The following is a 27,904-nucleotide window of genomic DNA, read 5'->3' as shown; positions in this document are numbered from 1 at the left end:
GCTCTGACATAGATCCTCCGGCTTCTAGACTCTCGATCCTCCGTCGACGGACCTCTATACTTTGCCGACGATTCGGCGAGTGGATTTTTACCCGAGTTTTTGGGAAAATTGCCATGGCCGCTGCTTTTTGTGGTCTCGGCCGAGATTGAAAGTGTCTGCGGGGTGCTTTTAGTTTTCAGAGTGCTGACCCTTGAAGTGGATCCATTTACCAATAGACTGCGGATCTTTGCTGTTATCGTGGTAAAATGTTTGTTTATCGGCACATATTGTTCCACAGACGAGCACGAAAATTCCCTGGGACGTATGTGTGTCGACAGGGTCGAAGGGGTTAATCTGAATATCACTGATCCAAAAAGCGATCAGAAAAGGTTCTCAGTGAGCCCGTTCCAATTTTCGTGGAAACGAGGAGCTCGCCGCGTGAGAACGCGTGCGGCTGGAACGTGGAGGTGAAAATGGCGGCTGGCTCTCACCTGTTGAACGCATCCCCGAGGCGATCAGCAAGATTCTCTTCTCCTCCTCATATCTTGGCTCTGCCAAGGTGGTCCTCCTGCTTCAGCGATGTGGTTCGTGTGAACCTGTGAATGAAAACGCGCGTTAACTCCGTGCAAAAGCGACCAGACAGAGGTAGAGAGCGAGAGGAAGAGAGAGAGAGAGAGAGAATGAGAGGTGAGGAGAGGAAGGCGGGAAACCGGAGCACGTGTACGCCACGTGCCACCGACAAGGCACGAGCTAGCGAGCGTGCGCTCGCGCGCACTCGTACCCGTACTCGTTTGTACCCGTGCACACCTTTGCGACCGTTTTTTCCCGAAGCGATTTTACGCGGCGCTCTCGCCCGTTTTCACCGGTCCCCAGAATCATCGTCGACCTGTTCGCCTTTACCCGGGCCCGATCCGCACGAATTTCTTGGGCCCCGATTGCAACACAACGATTTCTTCTGCGTCTGCGTTCCCATCGGCTAATTAAGGAAACACGGTTCATTCTGCGATACTTGATCGGGCCGTTCTGATTTACCTGGTTGAAATTGTTCGTCCGAACTCGTCAAGTGTCTGTCATTTATTCGTATTTTCAATCTGGAAAATATTTTCATCAACGATGAAAGTAAATGCATAGAACTTGTCATATATATAAAGAAAATAATGATATCAAAAATGCGAAAAAATTGCCCGATATATTTTTGTTATAAATGTATAAAATCCCCTCGCCAGAAATCAGGTTAACATTATAGTCACCATTAACTGTCTAACTTTCCCAAGTAAATATTGGAAATATTTTCCGAAGTCTTCGTTTCGCGAATTAATACCTATTACATACCAAGAATTTATCTTCGTTTACTGTCTCCGCTTGAAAACCAGTAAAAACCACCAAGCCGAACCCATACGATCCGCAGCGGAGTTAGCAGTAGCCCTGGTCGATCACCTAAATTTCGAGAGTCTATCCCCGGTCTCTCCTCTTCGTGCGAGTTGGACAGCGTCCAAAGGAGACGAGCGAGGGAAGATACCCGGGACAGATAATCCATTTCAAGAACATTCCGGATCGTTCTCCGCAATCAGTCGAGCATTCGTCCGCTTTTCGATTGGTCCTCCGGGTCTCCGTGGCAAGAATTCGTCTCGTTAGCCTCGTGGAATCGATAGAGTCTTCACACTAAACCACGGTCAAGCGACTTGACCTTTTATTCTATAATTATTAAAACCCTAAAAAAGTTATTGTGTGAAATGGTTGGCTTAATTACATCATCTAAGTTGTAATAAAATCGTACAAGATCTAAATGAATTCTTTTTTTGTATTAATTCTACCTCTACGTATACAGGGACGTACCTCTCTCAAACCGCAAATTAGAGGGGAGGTACAACTTGTTAATTGACTGTTGTATGTACCTATAACCATTTTTAGTAAGTTTCTTCAAAATTCTCAGACAGAATCGCGATACTTTAAAGTCTGAAGAGTACCATGTCGGGGATAATCCGCGAGTCACGTTGAGAGCCACTGGATCCACCGCAGTCTGCGCCACTGTTCTCCGATGGGCCCCTTCTAGGGTAACACGAAGGGGGGCACTGACAGCGACAGCTGCCGCTGCTGTTGCCGTGCCCCCCTCTCCCCTTACCGCGTCCCTTCAGCGTCGACTCCGGTCCCTTTTGCCGAGCTGTAGCCCTCTCGGTCCCGCGGGGCCCCTTGGCACCACGACGTCCCCACCATCGGGCCCCATGGTCGCGTGGCAGTCAGCCTTCTCCTCCACAAAATACACCTTCGCCGTACCGTTTACTCCCAAACGCCGCAACGGACGATCCTCTCCCTTTCCTCCCTTCTCTCTTCGGTCTCTTTTTGCCTCTCCGTCTTCCTCTTCCACTCTCTTTCATCCAGCTCTCTCCGTCTCCTTCTCTCTCCATCTCGTTCTCCTCGTCTCTCGGCAACACATAAGCCAGCGGCGCTGCTCTCGCTGAATTTTTCAGCTCTCCTCTCTACGTGGGCTAGGTCGATTTGACTGGTTTGTTGGCACACACAAGTCCCGGCCCAGACCGGTGTTCTTTTCACCGGGGAATTTTTATGTGCCTCTCTTGCTACCTTTCCGTTCCAGAAAGTAACGGTTCCGGGATGTTTGCTCCTCTCTTTTGCACCAGACTCCGAACGAACGCGTCCTGGCGCTGTCCCCGCGGCCGCTCGATCTGGGTATCATCCTGGCTTCAGCTGCACCGTATCGGTAGAAATTTGTGGCTGACCGGGTCCGAGGGACACGTTCAAGCTCGATCGCTAGCTCGGATTCCTTGAATTTCTGCGAGGCTGAGGTCTCAGGCCGGCCGACACAGTCTCCTAGCTATAAATTGCCTTCTAACAACGAGTCCTTAGCAGCGAAGTCGTGTTGCGACAAAGACACTCTGTTACTGAGTGTTTCGATGATCGTTTTGTTCGAGTTACCGCGAGAAAGAAGCTGTTGTTCGATCTGTCGCTTCTCCGAGTTACAGAAGTCTTAACTCGGTCAGTCTTGACTTAACCAGTTTCGCTGAGAAAATTTGTTCGACTGTTTTCCTCAGTTTGGGTATTCAATCGTCCTAGGAAAATTCGCCAAGAAAATATCCGACACCGATTGGACCATCAGAGTCCTCTGAATTCCTGAAGAAAATTCTAGAGAATTTATAATTGCCAAGCCGCGAAAGTCTCCCAACAAAGACTATCTAGCAGCCAAAGATAGAGGAGTCAGAACAAAGCCTCTTCTAGCGCAGCCTGGAACTTCCCGAAGTAATCATAAATGGTTCGATCAGTCTTATTTCCGTCTGCCAGTTTGGAATACCGAGAATAGTCTCCATCGACTCTGTATACCGCGTGGAGGAATCCTACGGACAACGTGTCCTTTTGTTGGGGACTATACTCATCGGATGTGTTTGCCACGACAAATGTCCTTGCGGTCAGCATAACGTATGGCCGAAGGATTCCAGCGCGCAGAAATAACCTTTTAAAAAGACTATTCGCAACGAAAGGGTCCGCTGCATATAGACGCGACCCGTCCAATAAAGACTATCAGGACGGTTTCTACACACGGGAATACCGTTCTGGTCGGGTTCTACACGGCCCGGTGGAGGTTTTACATGCACGGGGACGCGCGCACGCTTGTAGACGAAGACATCCAGTAAAAACTGAACACAGGACACTAAGGAAACCTCAAGACCAGAGATAAGTCGGTCCGGGAAGAAGTAAAGAAGTCGCGTGGCGACTTCGTTCCTCTCTGACGACGACCGTGGTCGTGGGACTCACGGATCCGATACACATATAATGCCCTGCGGTTTCGGGCCCCGGCGAACCCTGCCAGTGTCCGACAAGGTGGGATATTATATCTGGAAGTGTACTGTACACGTTCTTCCGATTATTCTCAGTCCGTTGGTTCCACTGTGTCCTGGCGAGGGCAAGCTTTCGAGGCCCTGGAGATGGCCCGATACTCCTATACAACGGGTGGCCGAAGAGTTTCGGAACACCATTATTTTCATTCAAATCTCTTGATTTTCTCAACATTCTTGGCAACCAGAACCATTTTATCAGGAACGAGAGGGGGAACACTTTTACATGTTCAAGGTGTTTAAATTTTATTATAATATTATAAAATATAATGTTTAAATAGGCGTCGTTGCGATGAAGTCAATATAAACTCGGATACTATCTTCAACAATTCAAATACACAGTAGCTGAAGCAACAGTGTCGTAACCACGAAGTATACCTTCTTCATTAGCTGTCCAGGTGTCTAAACCTTCAATCCACATACAGGTTGATTCAGAATTACTACCTCATCCTCTACAAAGTAACAAATAATTCGAGCAAAACTCGCACAATAGATAAAATGAAATTCTGCAACCCAAGTGGCAAGCGAATGGTTAGGATATCGAAATTTTGCAGAAACGTATCGAATTGGCGGAGTCGATTCGAGAAATATCGACCGCGGAGCGAGTCGGTGCACGTAAGGGCACGGTTGAGCACCATTGGCTACCTGAGTTCTTTTCCACATTTTTTTCGTCTTTCTCCTGGCCCTCTATTCTTCCTCCCTCGGTGTATAGGTGTGCGTCTCCCCTCTACCGTTGGGGTCGAGGGCCCCAGGGGTGGCAAACCCGCCCCGTCCCCCTTCCTTTCGCTATTCTCTGTCGGGCTGTGAGTTTCGTTTGTCCTCTTTCCCCGTTCATCGTTTCTCTGTCTGGCTCTCTCTCGGTCTTACCTGCGCGCACGGTACACCCTTTTGGGTCGCGTGGCACCGTGCACCGGCACGACGGTACACACGCGAATTCTCCCATAGAAAATGGCTCGTTGGGGTGCGTGGGCCTTGCACGCCGGCGGTCCACGTATCGGGTGTCCCGCAAAAATATCGGAGCACCGTCCGGAAAAAAAGTTGTCGGCAGGAAAACCGATATCTTCGAGCAGACACGTTTTGTACCCGTTTAATTGTTCGCGGGCCCTCCGGGACAACGGAATACGTCCTTCTTACCATTTTTCTGGACGAATTCGCAGCTGAACCTCTCTCTCTTTTTGCTTCTCTCCACGCACCTCTTTCCAGAACACACTGTTTTCGTCAAACAAGTCTCATTCGTTTGGATAAGTTTCAGATTTCAATCTGAAAAATGTCGGAAGTAAAAGGTTCATTAAAAATCATTATCAACAAATGTGTTCTTGCACCAGTGGTCTTGCAAAATTATTTCTGTGTGTGTGTGTGTACCTGTTTCGCGAAGATGTCCGACGTTTCCAACCGTTCCGCGGCGATCGTGAAAGGTCGACTATTAAGATTTATTATTGCGCGGCGTAAAAAATAATCCTCCGGGGGAGATAATCGAATTAAGCCTTTCCAGGCAGGTGTTCCATTATTTCTTTCGCCGTTTTACAGGGCTGCCTCGCCTTTGTCGCGGCTCGTTCCACGGATTTTTCGTCTTCGCCCCGTTCGTTTATGTTCGAGGCTCGATTTAATCGTTCTCTCGGCAGGTGGTGATGCGTCGCGTTAGGAACTCGATCCTCGGTCAGATAGCCCGACGAATTATTAGCTTGTCGCGGATTAATTGTATTTTTTACGGCCCCGGATCCAGTGGCGTTCCGTTCCTTTTATAACTACATGCAGATTACCGCGCGTCTTCGTTTGCTTTTGTTTTATCCCGCGCCTCTTCGGAAAATGAGAATCCGCCGCGATCGGATGCTGCGTGTCCCCCCTTATTGGCTCGTTAATGCTCCTCTGTAACGGCTCATGGACAGGGGGATAATTATATTTCCTTATTATCTTATTTATATCATATATTATTATGTCAAATTTATTTTGTATGATTTTTGGGGGGTGGTAATAACGTTCATAAAATTGAGGCGGCCCTTTAAGGTGACAATTTGTGACTCATTCTTTCGTAATATGGTCGGTTATGGTTATGTCGGTGTTATCGGAGCGGAGTGTAGCAACGTCAGAATTTTTTATCCCGAATCTTTGTAACTCGATCGAAATTCGGCAAATTCGGCGCGCATATGGGAACGAGACGGATCGGTCGGTCTAAATTTCACGAACTCCTGCAAGGTACCCACGCGGATCAGGCGTGCGATCATTTTTCGAAAAAAGGGGGAAAAATCCTCCGGGGACGAACTGGACACACAGGAATCCTGGGTCAAGCTACAGGCGAGCGGTCATCCAATCCCGGTCCTGCATTAAGGACGTTCGACCGAGCGTGTGATCCTGTATTTTAACACCCGAATTTTCAACATGCAGACTCTCGGCTTCTGCAACCATGCATTTCTCGCGTCTCTCGCAGACTTTGGCTTTCTTACCCGGAACACCTTGGCCCTTGGGCAATATTACAGTAACATTTTACGCTTTCACAATTCACTTTCGCTTTTAACTTCTCTTATAAAGCCTATTTTAGTATTTTTCAAGTTTCAGTTTTTGTATAATATTTACATTTCAGTATTTCAGAAAATGTTAGAGAATCTTTCTAACCAGACAGTGTCAATTGATCTTAAAACGTGGCGAGCAGAAGAGAGTATTAAACAATAACACAGTCGAGTCTGCATTACAGAAAATTCCAGTATGATCACGAGCATCCTCCAAACAAATCAAATTAGCCTGGACCTTCAGTTTCGAAGAAGCCGTTAAAGGGCTATCCAAAAAGATAAACTGCATCGTAAACCGACCAGTTAAGGGCTGAACATTCTCGGGCCGCGAAGGGTCGAATGCGCAACGGATCCGCAGCGGAATTCCTGTTCCCTTTTAGGGGAAAAATTCCGGTCAGAAAGGGTTAATGGTGGATCTCGCGGGTGAAGGGTTGGGGGTTGATACGATAAGTCAGCCACTCGGCGGGCGCGGGGGTGGCGCACGACGAGAGCGCACGGGGAACTCTTTCGGTCGGTGAATTTTTTTTTTGCGCGCTCTGGGACCGCGAAATGCAGATAGGTCGTGGCAGTTTTCCGTCCTCCTCCCTCCGTCCATTTTGTTTTTTATGCCCGGCCTCTTGTTTTTCAACGGTTCGCGTTCCACGCGCTTTTTTACGAGATCGTCAACGCTGAAAGTGTCTGGCGTTCTCGCTGCGCGTAATATTCCACGATATTTTCCCTCCTCTTCCCTCCGCCCGCACCTCCTCCCCACTCTTCCTCCCCTGCCCTCGTCTCCCACCCCCGCGTTCCTTTTTTTCCGCGTCGCCGCGGCGAATCCGCGGAACGGTGTCGGCACGGTTTAATCGATTCGCGGAATCCCCTTTCCGGCGATTGATTTCGCGAATCCCGGCGCTTTCCAAAATTCATTGAGAATAATAACGATGCCTGGTGATGCTCTCCTTTTTTTCTGTTTTTTTTTTAACCGACGCGTCCACTGCCACGCCGCTTCACCCACATACGGATGATGAAACTCTCTATCTTTCGGAGGAAAAAATAATTGATCGGTTCGGGTATCGAACGGAAGTTGAGGGGGTGGTTGTGAACTGTGGTGGGGGTGATCTTCGAAAGGAGATTCTGTTTGTATTCGCCTGACTGGCATTTTGGGACGATTAATTTGATGAAACGATGTGTTCATGCAGATTTTATAGGATTTTTAAGTTATATTTAACCCTTTGCATTATTTTAGCTAGGAAAATCAAGCTTTGTAAGCCTACAAAAAATTTTGATACGGGTTTAAAGTGACCCAGTAGTCTTGAAGAGTTAACTGGAAGATTCTCGATAGCGGCGGGGTGTTTTTTTATGTACTTCCACCTGGGGAATCGGTGGATATGGGTCGAGAAAGAGGGAAATCGAGCTCCAGCGTCGAATTACGCGATACAGCCGGCTGCTGGCCGCCACGATACCATCTACACGGATTTCGGGCAGGCATCAATTCGGCATTACAGCTCGCGGAACGCGCGCGACACAACCTCGAAAACCGCGCGGCTCGGCGCGCGCTGCGAACGGCGATTTTCACCGCGCGAGACACGACCGCGATTTCGTGGTCAGCCCCGGTACGGCGTCGTATATCAGCGCGACACCATCGAATTAGAATTACCTGAAATTATAGCACCCTTTCTGCGGTCCTGTTACCTTGTACGAACCGAAAGTAGCATCGATTTGTTTAGCACGGATGAACAAACCGAACAGACTGTCCTACAAATGCTCGCTGAATTTGACCAGTCGTCCAGTTAAGAGCCTCAAAATCTCGATCAATTAGCGCTCGGAATGTCAACCCATAAATGAGTGGTTCTTCAATTCTTTGACCCTTCAATACAATTTTTGGTTCTTCATGGTCTACACATTTTCTGAAACAAAATCTTAAAAGAAACTCCGCTAGTGAAGCTATGATTTAGCTGTCAGCAATTCTTTCTTCAGCACCCTAACAACACGCCTTCATGGTTACCACCCCTAACTTTGTAAAAAAGTTAGGAATGATCTTACAAGTTCAGAAAAGTGTACGTATTCGCATTTACAATGTCTCAAACACGAGGTCCGCTTTCAGCAATTTATTCTTCAGCACCCTAACAACACCCCCGTTGTTAGCACCCCTAACTTTAAAAAAAAAAACTACGAATGATCTTACAAGTTCAAAAAAGTGTACGTATTCGCATTTACAATGTCTCAAACACGAGGTCCGCTTTCAGCAATTTATTCTTCAGCACCCTAACAACACCCCCGTTGTTAGCACCCCTAACTTTCCAAAAAAAAAACTACGAATGGTCTTACAAGTTCAAAAAAGTGTACGTATTCGCATTTACAATGTCTCAAACACGAGGTCCGCTTTCAGCAATTTATTCTTCAGCACCCTAACAACACCCCCGTTGTTAGCACCCCTAACTTTCCAAAAAAAAACTACGAATGATCTTACAAGTTCACAAAAGCGTGTATAAATTCGCAATTAAAATGTCTCAAACACGAGGGCCGCTATCAGAAATTTATTCTTCAGGCTGACAACGTCTTCGCGGTTGTAACCCCTATGCGGAGTGTAGAGTTACAATTCACAGGAGTCCGTGAACACTTGGAGTACGAACGTTCTATCGTGGAAAACAATCGTACAAGGCTAGCAGCAGCTCCGGAATCTCGTGGGGGCACATCCGTGGTAATTCTTCATCGTTGCCAGTACTCGATAGAGGTGACGCCGGCAGCAGCCAACGTGGAAGACGAACTAGTCGTGACACGAAGCTGCCCGGTGCTCAACACTACGTCATAACGGTCGAGCTGGCTTGCACCGGTCCTGAGGATGACACGATGGACCATGGTTTAGCTTGTCCTTTGATGCATGATATTGCAGACTCGGTGCTGCACGCTTCGGCAAACATGTCACGAGCAAGCCGAAACTGTTAGGATTCATAGTTATCTCGGCCCGATCGTGTCGTAGTCGGACACTCGCCCTATCGTCCACGCACGGATATATCCGTCCTACGTAATGTGATATACTCCTCCTGGGCTGCCCTTTCGCGGTTATCTGTATGTATAGCTCGGCCCTTTCTGCTTCTCGGCTTCTTTGGTCAAACCGCAGCACTGTTCGCTTTAATTTGCTAACTCTGTTACACTTATCCAGTGATCCAAAAATTCACCCTTCCGCAGTCCTTTGATTTCCGAACTTCTTTCCGTGCTAAATGATTGCTTATATCGCGGCACGAGTTGGTGTAAATTCTCACATTGAATTGACAATTAGTTTCCCCCTTTTTTTAGTTCTCCGGTATTGATTGAAATGGGGTACTTAACAAAGGCAAGAAATTTCAATAAACCCGCTCCATATGGAAAGGATTAAAACGCTCGTCCGCATCAAAGAATACATTCGCCGTGGTGATTTTCATCAGCGAGTTAGTTAAAATAAAACCCCCGACCACTATACCTATCCGCGACCGAAAATCAAGCAATAAAAATTTTTATTGGCATAAATATTCGCGCACTCGTCGCAGTTGAACGGAACGGGTGCCGCGGCCGTCGAATACAAATAAATGTAAATAGCAGGAAGCGATCGTTCATTGAAAACCCGACCGAAGCCTGCCCGCGGGGGAAGAAATTCATTGTCGATCGGCGAGGGGTGCCGCGGGGATGGCTGGGATACAATAGCGGTCGGTGGCGATAAAATATCGTCGAATTAAAGTTAATCCGAATTCTTCCGCGGCGGTTTTCGAAACCAGTAAATCCAGCCGATCCTCATAAATTGCTGGCAAGACGCGGGCCCACGTAGTTTCTTCCTCTCTTTTCCTCCTGCTCTCGCTCTTCTACGCTCTCTTTCGTACTCGCTCCTTCTCTCTCTGTCTCTCTCTCGTCCTCTCTTCCCTCTGGTTCTCTCCCGTCTCGCCGTGTGCACGTACGTACTCGGGGGTGGGCATTAATAACGGATGAAGCCTCCTAGCGCACCGAGCACGGGGAACCGCGTAATGTTTATCTCGTTGTTTATTCCGCGTGCGTGGCAGCCGCAACGCGGAAAACGCGCGGCCCGCGGATTCTTAGCGCGATCGCGGTTTTGATTTATAAAGACGCGCCGCGAATTTATGCCCGACATTAATTTTGCATCGACTCGCGCGCCTCGCCGCGCCGTGCGTGCACGTCGGAACCGTCTTCTTGCGATACCCTTCTACTCTCTACCCTCCCACAATTTTTCGCCCGAAGAATATGCCGCGATCATGGGCTAACGTTGCCGCGAACCCGTTCTATTTACTTCCTCGAAATCGCTGATTTACACCCGAATTTTATTGTCGGAATCTTTCGTATTTACTTTTCTTCTGTTTCAATTTCTCCTGCGCCATGCGATTCTTTAGGAATTTCTAATGATCAAACGGCTTGGGACACATCTCTGAAAATTGTACTGCGTTCAAAATGCTACTTCGACAAACGCGTGAAAAAATTTTCAGCTCAAAAGATTTATTTTTTAATAAGATGTGAGTTTTTTTGTTTATTCCATTCGGGGGTTCGTTTTATATAGTAGTTGAATTTTTATCTGCTTCATTGCGAGGCATTTCGCGGGCGAGAAAATACCGTTTTAATAATATACAAAAAGTATATATCTACCCGCGGTTCCCCGCTTTTTGACAATTCCAACGAGTATTTTATTGTTGTCCATTCGTTATTTTCAGTCGCGCTTGTAGCTTTTCCCGCGAGTTGAAATATACGATTTTCCTGAACATTCGTGTACAACGATCCACAAATAACGCGAGAACTCAAAAAACGAACGTTTGATCGCCGATTACGAACAATGGAAAGTCAAAATCTCGAACAAGCAGCGAGAGAGGGAAATGTGTAATACAGAGTTCGCCGCTGAAAAATATAATTCCGCGATTCAAGAACAGCAGGGGCGAACCGTTCCATTTTCCTAACTTCCTGTGACAAATAACGCACTAAAAAACAAGGATCTCTCGGGTTTACGATGCTCGTTGCCCAAGAACTGTCGTAACTTTATTTATTTTAACGTTTAGCGGAACTTTATTTCAACGGGGACGGCTCTGTTTCAATGTTTGCCCGTTTTTTCTGTTGCAGAGAAGCCGGGATTCCAGTCGCCGTATGGCCCCACGATGGACAACGGAATGGTGAGTACCATTTTCCCAATTATCCCACTAAGATCCGCCAGTTTTTCGTCCTTTTTTCCCTCCTGGGGGATGATCTTCGGGGGAGTCGAGGGGGTTAGGAGAGTCTAGGATTTTCTCCCCGGGGAGAGGGCTCGACCAACTCGAATCTCCAGATAAAGCTGGATTACGTAAGAAACAGCGGCGTAATAATTATTGCAGTCGTGGAGGCAAATTTATCCGAGAAAAAGTTACTCCGCCCTTCCTTCCCTCCCTTCCCACCCTCTCGCGCACGCCCCCGGATAATCCGAAAACTTTAGACCGGGTCATATTCTTCGTAGCGGTTCTCATCGTGCTTGGAAAGCAACCGGTGCCCTTCCTCATCCCTAGCCCTGTGAAATCCGCCATCCCTTAAAAATATTAGGCTCTCGCGCAAGTCTCTGCGATTTTTAAAATTTTCTCTTAGCTCGTGGGGCTACTTCAAGCTGGTGTACTCCTTTGAGATAATTAAGGAAACACGCTGAACTGTTGCGGAAACTTATGGAACAAGCAATTTAGGAGATGCTTGGGCAGTTTCGTTTTTGACAGAATTAGCACAGTTAATTAACGAGCCATTAAATGCAAACACACGCGACGTCACGATGACGAAGGATCAAACAAGAACGAGACATATATTGACGTTAAATTTTACGTTAAACACGCGTTACAATATTCATTACCTCGCATGTATGTCGATCATACTTCAACCATACAATTATCATCATTTTTTTAATCCTGTAAAATTTTGTTTACTTTCATTATTGATGTTTGTGAAACATTTTCGAGTCATATGGATTCCGAGGGTGCACAATTAGCCGCCCAAGATGGCGCTTCTTCGGTCCGCGATTTCCTCGCGATCCACCAGACGACATTTCTCCGCGGCGAGGAGGGAGAGAGAGGGTGTGAGAAAGCGAGGGAGATTAATCTCGACCGTGAAGCGTTCCTTTTCTCCCGGAAATAAGAATTACCCAATTTGGCGAGGGTTGAGCGTCGTCAACCGGCAGCTTTAATATCACTTACGTTCTCTCTCTACGTTCACGACGCAACACTGTGCTTGTGAACACGCACACCACCGAGACCGGTACATACTAATATATACATTATGTGGAACAAAGGAATACGATGGACGAGGGGTGGTCCATGGGGTGGTTTAAGCCAGCCCGGATGAAAAGTTATTCGCGGAGCGCGGATAAAGTCCCTCGTATTTTCTTCTGCCACGGCGTGTCGGCCATCAATTTCTTCCGCGCGACCTCCGTGACGATCGCTAATTAGTAAAACATGCGGGAGGACCATTATGCTCTTACGTTTGCTATTCAAGGCCGATTAAATTGGTACGTTTAAGTCGCGCGGATATTTCTTCGCGCGGGGGTGGTTTCAGTTTTATTTTCGCCGACCTCCGCCTTCTTTTTTAAGGGCTGTACTACTGAATGCTCCTGTAAACATCTTACAAAAATAAAATATATAAAAAAGAACTTTTTAAAAACCACGCTTATATTAAAATGCACTAAAAAGGAGAAAATAACTTTTTTCCTGGTTCTTCATTAAATACCGAGTCCAGTTAAATGATTAATAATATTTTTCCCCAAAATTTTAAGCATATTGTTCAAAATTTCTTCTGTTATAAAATTATAAACGATCAAAAGTGGTAAAAAGGCCGAGAATCTTGAAAAATTGCAATTTTTACCACTTTTGATCGTTAATAATTCGCAAATCAATTAACTAATTTCAACGAAATTATCAGAGCGTATATAATTTATACCAGTTGACCAGACACATATTTTGAATTTTCGTTATTAGCCCAGGTAAAATAGTCTTGAAAATCAATTTCTACTATTGTTTTTCACAATTCCGACCAAATGCATTTTTTCAACATACTTTTTAGACGTCATTTACTAAACTCTTCTGATTTAAAGTATGTGTGATCAGTTTTGCTCCTAACTGTATAAGGGTCGTTTTAAAAAAATTTTTTTTATATATTTATTTTCTACTTTTACTGTCATCGGAAGCAAGTGTGTATTCAAACTATGGACTATGGGAATGGGTTTAAAATTCGATTACAACATTTGACGCATACAAGAACACGGCAAGTTAGTATAAGCGTGGTAAAAATAATATAGCAAATAATAATTAGCATCTGAAAAATTGTAATTGTGAAGATTAAAGTGTAGTTCATTCAGAAGGTGTTTTCGAAGTGAATTATTTAGAAGCGCCTATTATGCGAGTCATGCAAATTTCCGGAATCTTCTTTGTCCGATGATGGTAATCTTTCATTTATGATGAAGTGCTGTAATATTTACTGACGAAACTTAGATAACGTATTAATCTTCGTGTGACTCATCGAAAATATATCGGACGTTGGCATGTTATTCCAACTGCGGAAGGTGATTTTACGAAGAGTTTCTTTTTACGAGAAAATCTTGATGACACCCACAAATGTGAATCCGTGACCAGACTAGAACATACAAATCGACAATAATTTTCCACGATATTCGATAACATTGTACTTTGAAGTTCCGACAAATATTTTTTCTCTTCAAATGGAAATTAATCTGTAATCATTCGACTGCGAATATTTACGCAAGATAAAGATCGCAAGTATTTTGTCCGCTCATTTGCGGTTTCGCGGCGGTAGAATTTGAATCAAACTTCAATTAAATCGCCGTTAACGTGCTCGGTTTATAGCGTACTCCTCATCGCGTTATAAACGCGTAAAGGCCGTGGACTGGAGACTCGTGTAGCGCGCGCGGCGGAATAAAACACTCCGTGTTCTGATCAGGGTGATAATCAACAAGGGTCAATATCGAGCCCGTTAAACGAATCCTTCGAATCGAATAAATCGATCGGCTATCGGAATAGAAAATCGCAGAAGCTTTTGCGATTTCATCAGGCGAAACGATTTCCGCGATGGTTGATTAAAGCGACCGCCCTCCCACCTTCGACCGTGGGCGGTTTCGACTTTTTCAAAGAGACGAGAAGAGAGACCCGTGTCGAATTTATAAAACGCGTAATAGGATGGCGGCCTTGCGCCCGCATTCATCGTGCCTGTTGCTACACTTGTAATTGTCTTATCCCGGCGACCTTCCTCTTAATCGGTGATCGGTGATGGTGCACAGCAACCTCGCTATCGAATTAGCCGATCGTCGAATCCTTCAACGGATACTCCCGTGGTGCAGAGAATCGGGTCTATGGCTCTTTCGCAATCAATATTCGTCAGATATGCGCGGTGATGCGAACATCTGTATCGTTGACGGAAAGGGTCTTGCAAGGGACTTACAATAATAATCTGCTCGGAACCGGTTGAGGTGCGCACGTTGCCCTGTAGGGCAGTGCCCCGGCTGCCTCGAGAGCAACAAAGCCACGCCCACTCTAGACACCACGCCTATTTACTCCTTACAGCTATCCATTATCATGTAAATCTGCAAGTTTAAGAAAACTGGAAGAATTAAAAGACATTTTTCCATGGACAGGTCCTTTACGGTAAAATCAAGATAAAAAAATATATAAAAAAAACTTTTTAAAAACCGCGCTTATATTAAAATGCACTAAAAAGGAGAAAATAATTTTTTTAGACATTAGTGACTATAAGTAAGAGCGTGGAGCGCTCACGAAGATTACGTCGATATAGTTTAGCGCTCCACGCTTTTATTTGTAGCCACTGATGTCTAAAAAAATTAGAATGAGGGGGATCCGAAATGGAGTCTGAAATTGTCCGAAGTGGAACTGAATGAACGGAACACCACACTGACTGAGCTCCTTCGGTGCGAAATGGGTCAGTGGAGTGGGAACACGTAGTGGAGTAGGGAGCGCTGGCGCGCGTAGTGGGGATCGCTGAACGCGATGACATACTACCGAGCGTCGCGCGGCGAGGTGTGACGGTTAATATAAAAAATTTTTTTCTTCTAGACGCACAGTTTTTTAAAAAATTTGGTTATTAATATTGCATTGTCATCCAGTTCTGAGCTATGTTTAAAGTTTCAAGTCTCCAGCTCATCGGGAAGTGGTTTAAAATTCGATTACAAGATTTGACGCATACAACAACTTGGCAAGCTAATATAAGCGTGGTAATAATAATATTAATATTTATGATATTAGTATGCCCATTCATACACGCTTACTCTAGAAAAAAACACCACGCCTATTTACTCCACCACCACTTACATTTACACCACTGATGGCAGGTCCTTTACAGTAAAATGAAGATAAAAATAATATTAATATTCATTAGTATACACGTGTTGAGCTAGTGAGCAGAGATAAGGGATGACGGACACAAAGGTCGGAACGATATTTCAAGCGACAGATGAGAAATGTGGTGAAAGCCTGTGAAAAAACGAGGTCGCAGGGATGAGCTTCGGAGCTGGTCGACTGTGAAAGATTCTCCTCGATGATGTTATTCAAAAAGTGCGTTCATGACTAGTCTACGCGGTTTCTAGGAAGAGGCAGAGATAGTAGAGATTTTTTGACGGCGCCGTAGGGCAGTATCTAATCGGCAGTCGTTAAACCATAACTGATAAGGAGTATTGATTTCGATGGGTGATTTATTGGAGCCGACTTCTATCCGCTTCTTTCCTTTGCTTCCTCTTCGCCGATAGCATCGGCCAGACGCGGAATTATTAATTACGAACGTGGCTGGCTCGAAAATTGTTTCGCAACGTTAAATCACCGTTTATTCTCCTCTTCCCCTTTGAATTTTATCCCACCACCATTTTCCTCCTATTCTTAGCCTCTAATTTGTTATTACTCCGTGCACTGCTTGTATTTCATATTAATTTTCATGGTAATCCTCCTGCCACTCTTTTACATTTGCACAGGAGACCGTGCCATAAAAATATTATTTATTTATACTCCTCTCCACCTTGAATTTTATCTCACCACCATTTTCCTTCTGTTGTTAGCCTCTAATTTGTTAGTGTTCCGTGCACTAGTTGTATTTTATATTTGTTGCGGACTCATTATTGACTTATTATTATCATTGTGTAGACTGGAATAATAATTTCAATGGTTCCACAATAAGGAATGAGAAGGTTTCATGCGCGCTGATTGAGTATAATAGCTAATCGAAGCTTGTGGGTTGCAGTGCATAAAGAAATGCAGTCTGATGATCATGTCTGGTTTCCACAGCCTCCAAATACAGGGGATGAATTGTTCTTTTTGCAGACGTACGGTGGAGGAGCATACGGTCCGACAGCAGGTGGGCCAGGCGGGGGGCCAGGGGGAGGTGGAGGCGGAGGTGGCGGCGGCGGGGGTGTCGAGGGCGCCACCTACCCCCCGGATTCCCCTTATTTTCCCTTTGGAACCCGAGGTGTACCGCCCTCGGTGGGTACACCTACCCCCGCAGCCAACCCTGCGGCACCCACCGGCACCAACGGAGCACGGTTACCAAACTCCGCAGCCGGTTAGTCTCTTTTCAACCCTTTCTTCGTCTCCAGCCCCAAAATTCTTCGAAGCTCAAGCCTCTCTGTTCCGATGTTTCAGGTGCTGCGGCGGTCAAGAGGAAGAAGGATGTAAGTGTCTTTTGCATAACCGTACCTTGTTCCTTATTTTGATGCTTTGTCAGTTTAACACTAAACCTACCACTGCCGGTCAATTGACCGGTTTTACATTTTTCATTTCACAGTTATTGAAATTATGAAGTTGCTTACATGAAAATTGATTCGATAAATTTCTTTATCCAAGCAGATATTGCAATAAAAATTGCGCACAATCTATTATAAATAAATAGAGCCTCGGCATTTCTGTAACGCAAAACATTTTAGTCGCTTTTAGTGGTTGGTAGGTTTAGTGTTAATTGGCTATTTTGCAGGTCCTTAGAAGATCAGAAAATGCCTTCTGGTGCATTATCGTTTTTCTTAGTATTCTTCTTTGTTTGGCAATGAGTAGAGTTTCGCGACTTCAGTAGATACGGGAGAAGAAATCTCTGAGATCCATTATTTCGGCGGGGTTGGTGCAGGGTTAAGGGATGAATAGATATTCACCGAGCAGGGGATGATGATTATATTCTGAGTGTTTTTAAATTGAGGGTGAGAAATGGACTAGCTGGTAGACATTCGAAGAAGGAGGGTCTCGGTATACCCATATATTTTGATGCTGTCTTACACGGGATTTAGATGTCGTTAATATACGTAGAAGGAAATTATTTGTTATGCATGAATTTTCTTATTGCGGCTGCAACTTACTGCACCACTTTCATTGGTTTATTCAGCTGTGGACGAAGAAGAGTATTTAGGAGGCTTTTTCCTAACTCTTCAGTTCAGAGTGCTTACGGATTTATTTAACAGAGCCTAGTAAACGTCGTCATTATTACCGACGTTCGTCGTTGGCTGTGAATCTACTTAAACCGACAAAAAACTAGTACCAATGGAGGAAAGCTTAGTTCAATCGAGTTCGATCGCGATCGAGCCGCTTGAATTCGTGTGAATCGACTGATCGTTTGCTCTTTTATTCAACAGGCCCTGGACGGACCGGACGGCGAGGTCGTAACAACGCAGCACTGGGTGAGTGACTCGGAATCATTTGATAACCGCATGCCGAGTTAGGTCAGCCCGTCGAGAAACGTGTTCCCCATTCGATAATCTATCGGGACAAACGCGAGCCTAAGCGGCGCGATGGATAAACGCGCTGCGCCGGGAATTAGGTTGCCTCTCGGTGAATAACACACGCGTCTTTTTTCGTGGTCTCTCGTCCGCTCCTCGAACCGCGTGCAAGACACGCGATGATCTCAGACACCGTTTATGATCGTAATCTTTCACGAGAGGTCGCGGGGGATAATGATTTTAGCAGCGGTCTGGGTCGTGACTAGAGATTCACGGTCTCCGGGCGGTTTCTCACGACGATTGTCATATGGTTTAACAATAGTCCCGCTCTATATTTCTCTGGAAGAACCTAACGACTGTCTATGGGATCGACAGATTTTCTTTATTAGTATTTATGTGAACTTGTTAGCTATATAAAATTGAAAAAACTTAAATATGCTCAGCGTTGTAGACACATACAGCAGTAATCCAACACTGAGAAATCGAGGCTGGTATAACTCAAACACGGACGTGATAAAAAATCGTAAAGTCCGTTCTGATCAAAGAACGATCGCATCTCGGAGGATGCTAAAAAATGTGACACGCGCGCAGCGTACGGAAGAGGCGGTTTCTTCGGCAAATAGAATGTAATATCGATCGATAGGCGAACGTTAAATATTTGTCGTCCCGGTGTTCGTGACTCTCCTTCGAGTGCCGGAGGGAAGGAGGCGAAAACAAATCGCCTCTCGATCATCAAATACGCCCCCGCACCTGTTTAAATTCTCCTACCGCGCGTCCGTTCGGCTGATTTATCTGAGGATGATTCGGCGGACAATTCCAGGTTTATCATTTCTCGGCATTTTCAAACATATAGGGAGAATCGCATAAGTTTATTTCTCGCAAAGAATTTTGTAGGAGACGCGTTTCTGTTCAGAAATTCAGACAGAAGTTCCAAGTACATTCAAATAACATTTTCAATCGAGTTCACCAAATATAAACGTTGTTCAATTTGTACAAATGGAAAAACTACAATCTAATCACTCCTATAGGATTAAATGGTATGCGTTTAAATTTTTTAGTATGAAATTTGATTAACTAATGGTTGGAAATGGTTAGTTAACCGAGTCGATTTGCACGGCAAAGTGACGGCACTCGGGGAAAATTGCGAAGCGCCATGAACCGTGAATTGCGAAACGAAAAACGCTTCCCCGAAGTCCGCTGATTAGGAAGGAGCGAGTCACTCGATTTCCGTGGAAATTAGTCGGGGATAACACGGTTGGGACGCGGCGAATCGATAAGATTAATTATAACGATCTCCATTTTCGGCGACCCATGTGATTCAACCAATTGGCCGAGACGCGCGACCTGATTATCGCTCCTAATCGCGAGTCTCTTGATAACTGTTAAGCCTGCGTTTACGTTCCTCCCAATAAGGAATTTTTAATTAGCCAACTGGTGCTCGTGCGAGATCTAATCAGTCACCATTCATTTGTTCCCGAATGTCGAAAATACGAAAAATCAATGCATCGCTTATCGTTGTTGCCGCGTTATCGCGAAAAAAGAATCGATACTGAGTGCCCGAATTCAGAAAACCAGTTTTCCCAGTTTCTTTCAATATTTTAGATAACATGGAATTATTTTCAAAATCAAAATACGGCCGATTCCATTCCATTCAGCCGACTTTCCGAAATTAACCACAAAATTCCCTCGGCGCTAATATTCGTGAAAAGTGTCTGGAACCCCAGCCTAATCTATTATCTATCATGCGTTCTCAATAATCCCGAGCCCGACAGAGGCGATCATAATTATTACTACTACTACCCTCGCCGGATGATTCATTCGGGGCCGGTATCCGCAGTATCATTATCCCCGGCTACCAGCATCCCCTAAACGATAACAAGGGTAGAAATCTGTAGTCTAGATCCGCCGACAAAAAAAATTCTATTTCGTCCTGCGTGCCGATCTAGCAGCCATGGTATTTATATTACCCGAAGAAGGCATGGGTGCTGCGTGTGTTTTCTTACGGGGGCGCGACGCCACCGGTCACGGTCGGCGGACCTTGAAGAGAGACCGGGGAAAAAGGGACGTTGAACAGAGGGTGTTGCGGAGGGAACGATAAGTGAAACTCCCAGCGGAGGTAGCCCGGGAATACGGTTACAACACCCTCGAGGACACTAGAACGCTCATATCCTAATAGAAACGTAATCGCGTAGTCCTGCGCGCTGAATAAATTATTAGCAGGCTTACGCTGTGACTGCGTTGGTCCGAGGGTTGTTCAAGCAACACACCATACCGCGTGGATTAACGGCGATCCGCACCGTGGGATAGTCGAGGATTTATTCGGCCGTGACTCTACGCTCTTATTTATTATTGTTTTGGCCCCATCACCCCCGTTGTCGGCCGCCGATTTTTACCGACCACCGGGGGATGATTTCTGTTGCGTGATCTTGTTATGGCATCGAGCCCCTTCGCGACCGAAGGGTACGATTTTTCCCTTCTTCGAATTTATTCTAGATTTTTAGTAATTAATTTCTTCTGATTGATTGCACAATTAAACCCGGTGCTGTTAAGTGGGACACTTTCCGAGCAAAACCGAAGCTAATTTCGAAAAAGTGAATATATCACCGCATTCTCCAGTGACACAGTTAACATGCCGACGCGTATAGTAAGCGAGGGAGCTAAGCCAGATCTCCCGATGCCCTATCCGCTCGACATTTTTCTCCGGAGTATTGTTAAAAAAAGAAATTCTTGGTGTTATCTGGTTTTCGGTTGGACGCTTCGTCGGCGCGCCGTTCGTTTCGGTTAAGATCTCTCGGAGCCCGTATCTTTCGGAGGCATGTTTGTGCATAGGGGGCTCATGGGTATCGGGAGAAGACCATATGGTGTCGCGTGCTACGGTCGCCAGACCGTGGAGCCCTTCCAGTTTGGCTCCATGGCTCGCGCTATGGCTGCCTGAATGGCTTCTCGCTAATTCGTGGCCTCGAGGAATTTCGTGGCCGCCTCGAAGAAACCGAGGATCCGTGCTCCCGTGTAAGTGGCACGCATTTTCACGGGCCGATGGACCCTTCCACAACCTGGACCACCTCTAACTTTCGATGGACGAACGCTCGACAACCATGCTCGTCCTCTGTCAAACTGGTCCTACCTTTGCTCACTGTTGAATATTAATTCCGCTGCTCTGCATTTTTGAAGTCCATTTTGAAAGTCCTCCTAAGGATAAACTTACGATGAATTCATTCTAACCAGCGATTTAAGTGCATTGAGTCTTGATTCAATTGATAGAACATATACAATAATTAAGTATATAATATTAGTTCCGCTGCTGCATTTTTGAAGTCCATTTTGAAAGTCCTAAGAATAAATTTATGATTAATTCACTCTAAACATCAATTTAAGTGTATTGAGTCTTGATTCGTTTGATAGAACATATAAAATAATTAAGTATATAATATTAATTCCGCTGCTGCATTTTTGAAGTCCATTTTGAAAGTCCTAAGAATAAATTTATGATGAATTCACTCTAAACATCAATTTAAGTGCATTGAGTCTTGCTTCGTTTGATGGAACATATAAAATAATTAAGTATATAATATTAATTCCGCTGCTGCATTTTTGAAGTCCATTTTGAAAGTCCTAAAAATAAATGTATGATGAATTCACTCTAAACATCAATTTAAGTGTATTGAGTCTTGATTCGTTCGATGGAACATATAAAATAATTAAGTATATAATATTAATTCCGCTGCTGCATTTTTGAAGTCCATTTTGAAAGTCCTAAGAATAAATTTATGATTAATTCACTCTAAACATCAATTTAAGTGTATTGAGTCTTGCTTCGTTTGATGGAACATATAAAATAATTAAGTATATAATATTAATTCCGCTGCTGCATTTTTGAAGTCCATTTTGAAAGTCCTAAGAATAAATTTATGATGAATTCACTCTAAACATCAATTTAAGTGTATTGAGTCTTGATACGTTCGATAGAACATATAAAATAATTAAGTATATAATATTAATTCCGCTGCTGCATTTTTGAAGTCCATTTTGAAAGTCCTAAGAATAAATTTATAATGAATTCACTCTAAACAATGATTTAAGTGTATTGAGTACTGATACGTTCGATAGAACATATAAAATAATTAAGTAATAATATTAATTCCGCTGCTGCATTTTTGAAGTCCATTTTGAAAGTCCTAAGAATAAATTTATGATGAATTCACTCTAAACAATGATTTAAGTGTATTGAGTCTTGATACGTTCGATAGAACATATAAAATAATTAAGTATATAATATTAATTCCGCTGCTGCATTTTTGAAGTCCATTTTGAAAGTCCTAAGAATAAATGTATGATGAATTCACTCTAAACAGTGATTCAAGTGTATTGAGTCTCTTGATTCGTTTGATAGAACATATAAAATAATTAAGTAATAATATTAATTCCGCTGCTGCATTTTTAAAGTCTATTTTGAAAGTCTTCAGAATAAATTTATGATGAATTCACTCTAAACAACGATTTAAGTCTTGATTCGTTCTATAGAACATATAAAATAATCAAGTACCATTTTGACGATTTCGGTGCTACGTGGAAATAAGGTTAGGTGATCACCGAGGCCGATTTTGACACCAGGAACAATAGTTCGATTCCCGAAATAGAAAAGCCGCGATGATGGTCGGATGCCTAGATCCTCCACTCGAAACCGCGGGCTGTAATTTGAAAGATCCCCGAGAACGACCCCGATAATGAGTCCCGTGGGATTCGGAACGTGAACGTGGCCCACGTCCGGACACTACGGCGCCTACGAACCATTCCCCGGCTTTCTGAAACGGCCGGGTTCAAGTAGCCAACCGTTCATTATGAAGCATGAGGCGGCCGATCAAATAAATGATACAACGTCCGTTTCGAGAGTCGTTATCGGCTGGCCGGATTAAGCTGACAGGAAGAGTTTGTCAAACTGGTGATTCCAATGGAATATTCTGTTCCCACAATGAGTCTGTGAATCGGACGATTTTTCACTCGGGCTCGGTTCGGACTTGGAATTTATGATTTGATCATTTCCCTCCGGGAACTTCAGAACTGTGACACCGTTGACACTGAACGAACAGTGACAAAAATGGCTATGGCAGTATTCAGGATAATTTATTGTACGATATAAAAATAGTTTTGGGTCATTTGTTTGAAAACTGACTCGGCAAAGGTGTAGTACTGAAAAGATATACAGGGTGTCTCAGTTGAAGGAGGCCACCTAAGTATCTCCTTTATTTTTAATGGCACAAAAAATATTTATCGCATAATTTCAATGGTATTCGAAGGAGGAATATCATAGAAGAAAATATCTTTTTTGTCCGGTTATTTTTTCATAGTTTTTTCAAGGTCATCGTTATTCTTTTATTCCATCTTATAGCGGCTGAAAAAATGCTTAAGTCATTAACAAGATGGAATAAAAAAATATAAGTTTTCTCGATAAAAAATAACGATAACCTTGAAAAAACTGTTAAAAAATGACCAACCAAAAGAAAATGGTTCTTCTATGATATTCATCTATCGATACCATTTAAATTATGCCATAAATATTCTTTTTAAAAATAAAGGAGATATTTAGGTGGCCTCCTTCAGCCGAGACACCCTGTACATAAAATTGTGAATTCACATGAAGATCCTCAGTCTACGAATTCGAAAAGATCCGAGGCTAATTGCCCCATTTAATGTGCCAAGAAGAAACGAAACATAGAGATCGCTGGCAACAGCTAATGTAGAAGATCGACTCGAGGGTGTTCAACAAATCTCGCGATCTAGTGTTTCCCTGAAATTGTGTATCACCGTCAGTCTACCGATGGAAACAGATTTCGAGCTGTTTTCTCTGCATGTAAAACCAACATGATAAAAAAGACATTATTAATCATTCGTTCGAGTGTATGCAATAATATTCATTTGCCAACGAGCATTGCTATGTGGATCGCGAGACCAGTAGGGATCTATCCGACAGTCGGGCGCGACTTTCTCGCAGCCTCTCGAATTACGCAGCCGATAAACGTCAAGCGGGACAAATGAATATCGAAAATCGCTCGTAAAGCTGCTACTCGGTTTGACGAGCGGGTGTGTGCGCACCGGGGAAAAAATCGGCGAGGCCGGTTCATTAATCGTACACGCGCGATTAAGCACGTCGCGGGAACGAGATCTAGGCGGCGTTTAACCGAGTTATCTAACAAGTCGCCGCGAGAACACACGGTGTGCGCGCAAGAACCGAGAGAATCCACGGGTTTTCGGTCCGGATAAATTCTTACGGCATTTGCGCCGTAAAAATAACGACCTTAATGATCTCCGCTGTAAACCGTCGTAACGGGGCAATTAAAAGCGAGACCTCAAAAGTGGCCGCGGTTTAATTTCTTCGTGAAAACACCTGCGACTCCGCGCATCGTAAACCCGAGTCAATCAGAGCCCACCGGGCTGCCGAGAAACCAGCTTCGAAAATTCTTTGATCGATCTGGATCACCACTGTACTCGCAGCAACTGCATTTGTACACGCATTGTACGATTTGTAACTCCGACAGATTTTGATTGATATGCAGATGCATGCTTATCGAATTGTGAGAATTTGCATGACGATGTTACGTCGACACTGTGTTGGTGAAAATCAATTTTAATTGGAATCTGGCTACATTAAAATGTTGACTTGATCATTTGGTAATGAATTTTCGTATAAACTTGAAACCAATGTCTTTGTGGAACGATAATATCGCTGGTAATATTTATTGTTGACATTGAACAGTATTTTACTGCAATATATGTATAACTGGCGCAAGAATCACGCGACGTATCTTAGACGTCGTTGTACGTCAGGCTGAGGCTTGCAAATTGCGTGGATGAAAAATGTTTTTCGTAGAGTGGCTCGTAAATATAAATTAATTAATTTCCTGCACCGCTTTTGTGGGAGATTGTGATAAACGAAGTTTGCGATGACGTCGAGGTGACGCGACGATAAGTAAGTATTAACTAATTGTGATAGGGAAATGAGATAAGATTGATCAAACTCCGACTTGAAACTTACACGTTCGTGTACTTAATCAATTTGTTAAGTACATATGGAAATGAAATTAATTGAACTTCGTACGTTGCCCAGATATATCTACGTTTACACGTTGATTGGATTACTTATGTTTTATACATGATGTAACATTGGAAAGCATCAAGCGTCGAATTGTAACACAGTCGTGAAGAAATCGAAAATTTGACAGTGAGATGGATGAATTTATGTCTGAGAATTAAAATGTCTCGTTCATCTGGTGTAGACGTAGAACAAGATTAGTGAAAGTAGAGAGATGTGTGTGAAATCAATTCACTGTAACGTTATCGTCATCCTTAATCGATTGTATAATATTCCTGTTTTCGAACATTTCATCCCATTGTTTGGTAAGCCTTCTATTTCTCAATTTATGATAATAATCTCGTTACAGCATGGCCGAATATCATCATTATTTTCCTACCAATAGATGCGATTATCTAGGGGAGAGTTTCGAAATTGGACCAGCGCCTAGATTGGACCTAATTTACAATTCATAGTCAATTAATACCTCCAATAACACTGTAAATATTTCTCTTCCGCAAGATACATAGCTAAACCAGACCCCGAGCATAACTCACAGTCAATTGATACCATTAATAACACTGTCAGAATTTTTCTCCGCCGAGATATATGGCGGTTCAATCTAGACGCTCGCCCAAATACTTCTACACACCCTTCTCTACTAACAGGGGTTGTTTCGCAAATCGTAAGCAAATCGAGGTTCATTATACGAACTTCCATTTTCCTAGATTATTCTCCGAATCTAAACTTTCCGATTAATTTCTGGCACAAATGCTTCTGGCACCCCATGCAAAATACAAAAATATAATATTCTTTCTCGAGACTCAAAAATTCATTACTACGGCTCTACTATTATTATTACTAATTAATTAACTAATGCTATTAGTATTACTAAATAAATTTGTTTATGTAATTAACACTATAAATCTTATATTTTTAATTTTTATTTTACTAAACAATTTGCTTTGATTTAATCCCATTTTGAGATCGATCAATGTGTGAAGTTCAACAATCCACAATTACTGAAATTTCTGTAAAAATCCACGGCCAATTTCCCAAACACAAATCTCCAGAAACCTGTAAAAATCGTCACCGATTAATTTTCCCAGTGTCAATAACGAATCGAAGCTCTGTCGAGCAGTTCCCAATGGCGACAGGCGGTTTCGACCGCGAAGTTCGCGAAAACCCATGGATCGGTCGATGAACGACTGGCCATTTGGACAGAGGGTAGCATGGGCTGTCTTGTCGACGAATCAATTACCGTGGATCGCGTGCGAGAGAGCCGGGGTAGAAAGACGGCGAGCAAGGTGGTGGGAAAAAGACAGAGGCAAAGGGGGGGGATGAAGAGGAAGGTCAGCAGCAGGAGCAGCAGCAGTAGCAGCGTAGATGAAAAGAGAGAGAAAGAGGAGAGGACTGTTCGCCGGAGACGTTGAACGCTGTTTGACGGGCACCTGTTGCTGGTAGCACACGAGCCAATGCCTCTTTAGCTTGCGCTCTCTCCTCTATCCTCTCCTCTCTCTCTCTCCTCTTCGTGCTTTGGCTCATTCCTTGGTTCGCGCGCCATTTTACCGAGCCTTTTGTTCCCTCTTTCCGCGTGGGCTTCGCGGTCTGAGGGTTTCGTAATTTCCCTCGCAGAGGGATCGGGAGACCGAGGACAGCTCGAGCGGAAACCGCCGTGTCATTTCTCTCTTTTTCTCTCTCTCTCCCGTCTTCTCTCTTTTGAGATCCCGGCTCCATTTAGGAGAGAACCGAATTTAGGGCTCTCGAAAAATCGAGGAGAATTTTCTGCTATTTATTGCCCGGCTCCTCGAACGACTATTATTACACAGTGACGCAACGGGCGGGTCCGAGAAACCGAGGATTTTTCGTGGACTCTCGCGGACTCTCATAAAGTCTTCCGGTGTCGAAGCCGGTCGATTAGGCGAGTGTAAGTGCACTCCGTCGGTCCTGCTGCTTATCTGCAAGTCGAAGTGGTCCACGATCGAGGAAACGCGTTTTGCTTAATCCCACGGGACCCCCCAACCCCCCCCAGGCAATTTCACTTTACACACCTCGTGTCGGCCAGCGCCATTGTGTACGGCCCCGTTGTCGAAGTTTACGGGCTAGATCGAACTGTAAATCGTTGTATCATATTGATATTTCTTCGGCCGCGGAGATCAATCTGCTGCTTCTTTTTATCTGAGGACGATAAATCCAACCCTTCGTGGCGGTGTTTGGTTTCTTTATCGTGGCGAGTAATGGCTACTCCTGCTGGACGTGTTAGCCTAAGAGACTGTTGGCTGCATGGTACTTGTTGATTTATCTTGTTTATCGTTTCTAGTAAATTGAGCAACTGAAGTTTGGTGTTCAGCAATTGACGAAGAAAATTTTCGTTTCGCATAAAGATCCGCGGTGTACTAATACCAAGTAACAAATTAATTCAATGGGTACAATTATGGGCTGTGTCCCCCCATCAATTAGATCACTATTTGCGAACAAGCGAATCGTCGCGTGCAAAACCGACAAAATGGCACCGTTGAAGTTTGTCGTCGTAGGACAAGGGGGTGGTTGTCGATGGTGAGGAGCCAGCAGCGATGGGATTATCGCGCGGTTCTTATCGTATTTACCCCCCTTCCTTTTCTTTACCTTTCCCCGTCGATCTTTCACCCCTCTTCTAACAAACTCCCCCCCCTCTCTCTCTCTCTCTCTCTCTTTCTCTGTCTATCTCTCTCTCGGGCAGCGTGCAAACTTGCCGCAGTGTACAGAGTACACAGCGCGGCGCAGCACGGGTTTATAGAGTGAGTTGTCGACTTACAACGGGTAAACCACCACCCTTCGGGGGTTGCGGAGGCCGAGGGGAGGG

The 27,904-nt window shown here is 44.4% G+C and overlaps 1 protein-coding gene across 1 annotated transcript in view; it reads left to right on the top strand.

Moving 5' to 3' along the window:
• LOC143215260 (protein daughterless-like) overlaps positions 1-27,904 on the top strand; it is a 180,455-nt gene that overhangs the window by 11,805 nt on the left and 140,746 nt on the right. The window contains exons 3-6 of the mRNA XM_076437237.1: positions 11,399-11,448; positions 16,621-16,858; positions 16,939-16,967; positions 17,913-17,957. Of these exons, the coding sequence (XP_076293352.1) occupies positions 11,399-11,448; positions 16,621-16,858; positions 16,939-16,967; positions 17,913-17,957 (362 nt within the window). The remainder of the gene's footprint in view (positions 1-11,398; positions 11,449-16,620; positions 16,859-16,938; positions 16,968-17,912; positions 17,958-27,904) is intronic.

The sequence above is a fragment of the Lasioglossum baleicum genome, chromosome 13 (genome assembly GCF_051020765.1).
Source record: "Lasioglossum baleicum chromosome 13, iyLasBale1, whole genome shotgun sequence".
Taxonomy (NCBI): Eukaryota; Metazoa; Arthropoda; class Insecta; order Hymenoptera; family Halictidae; genus Lasioglossum; species Lasioglossum baleicum.
This window is presented reverse-complemented; position numbering and strand designations above follow the sequence as displayed.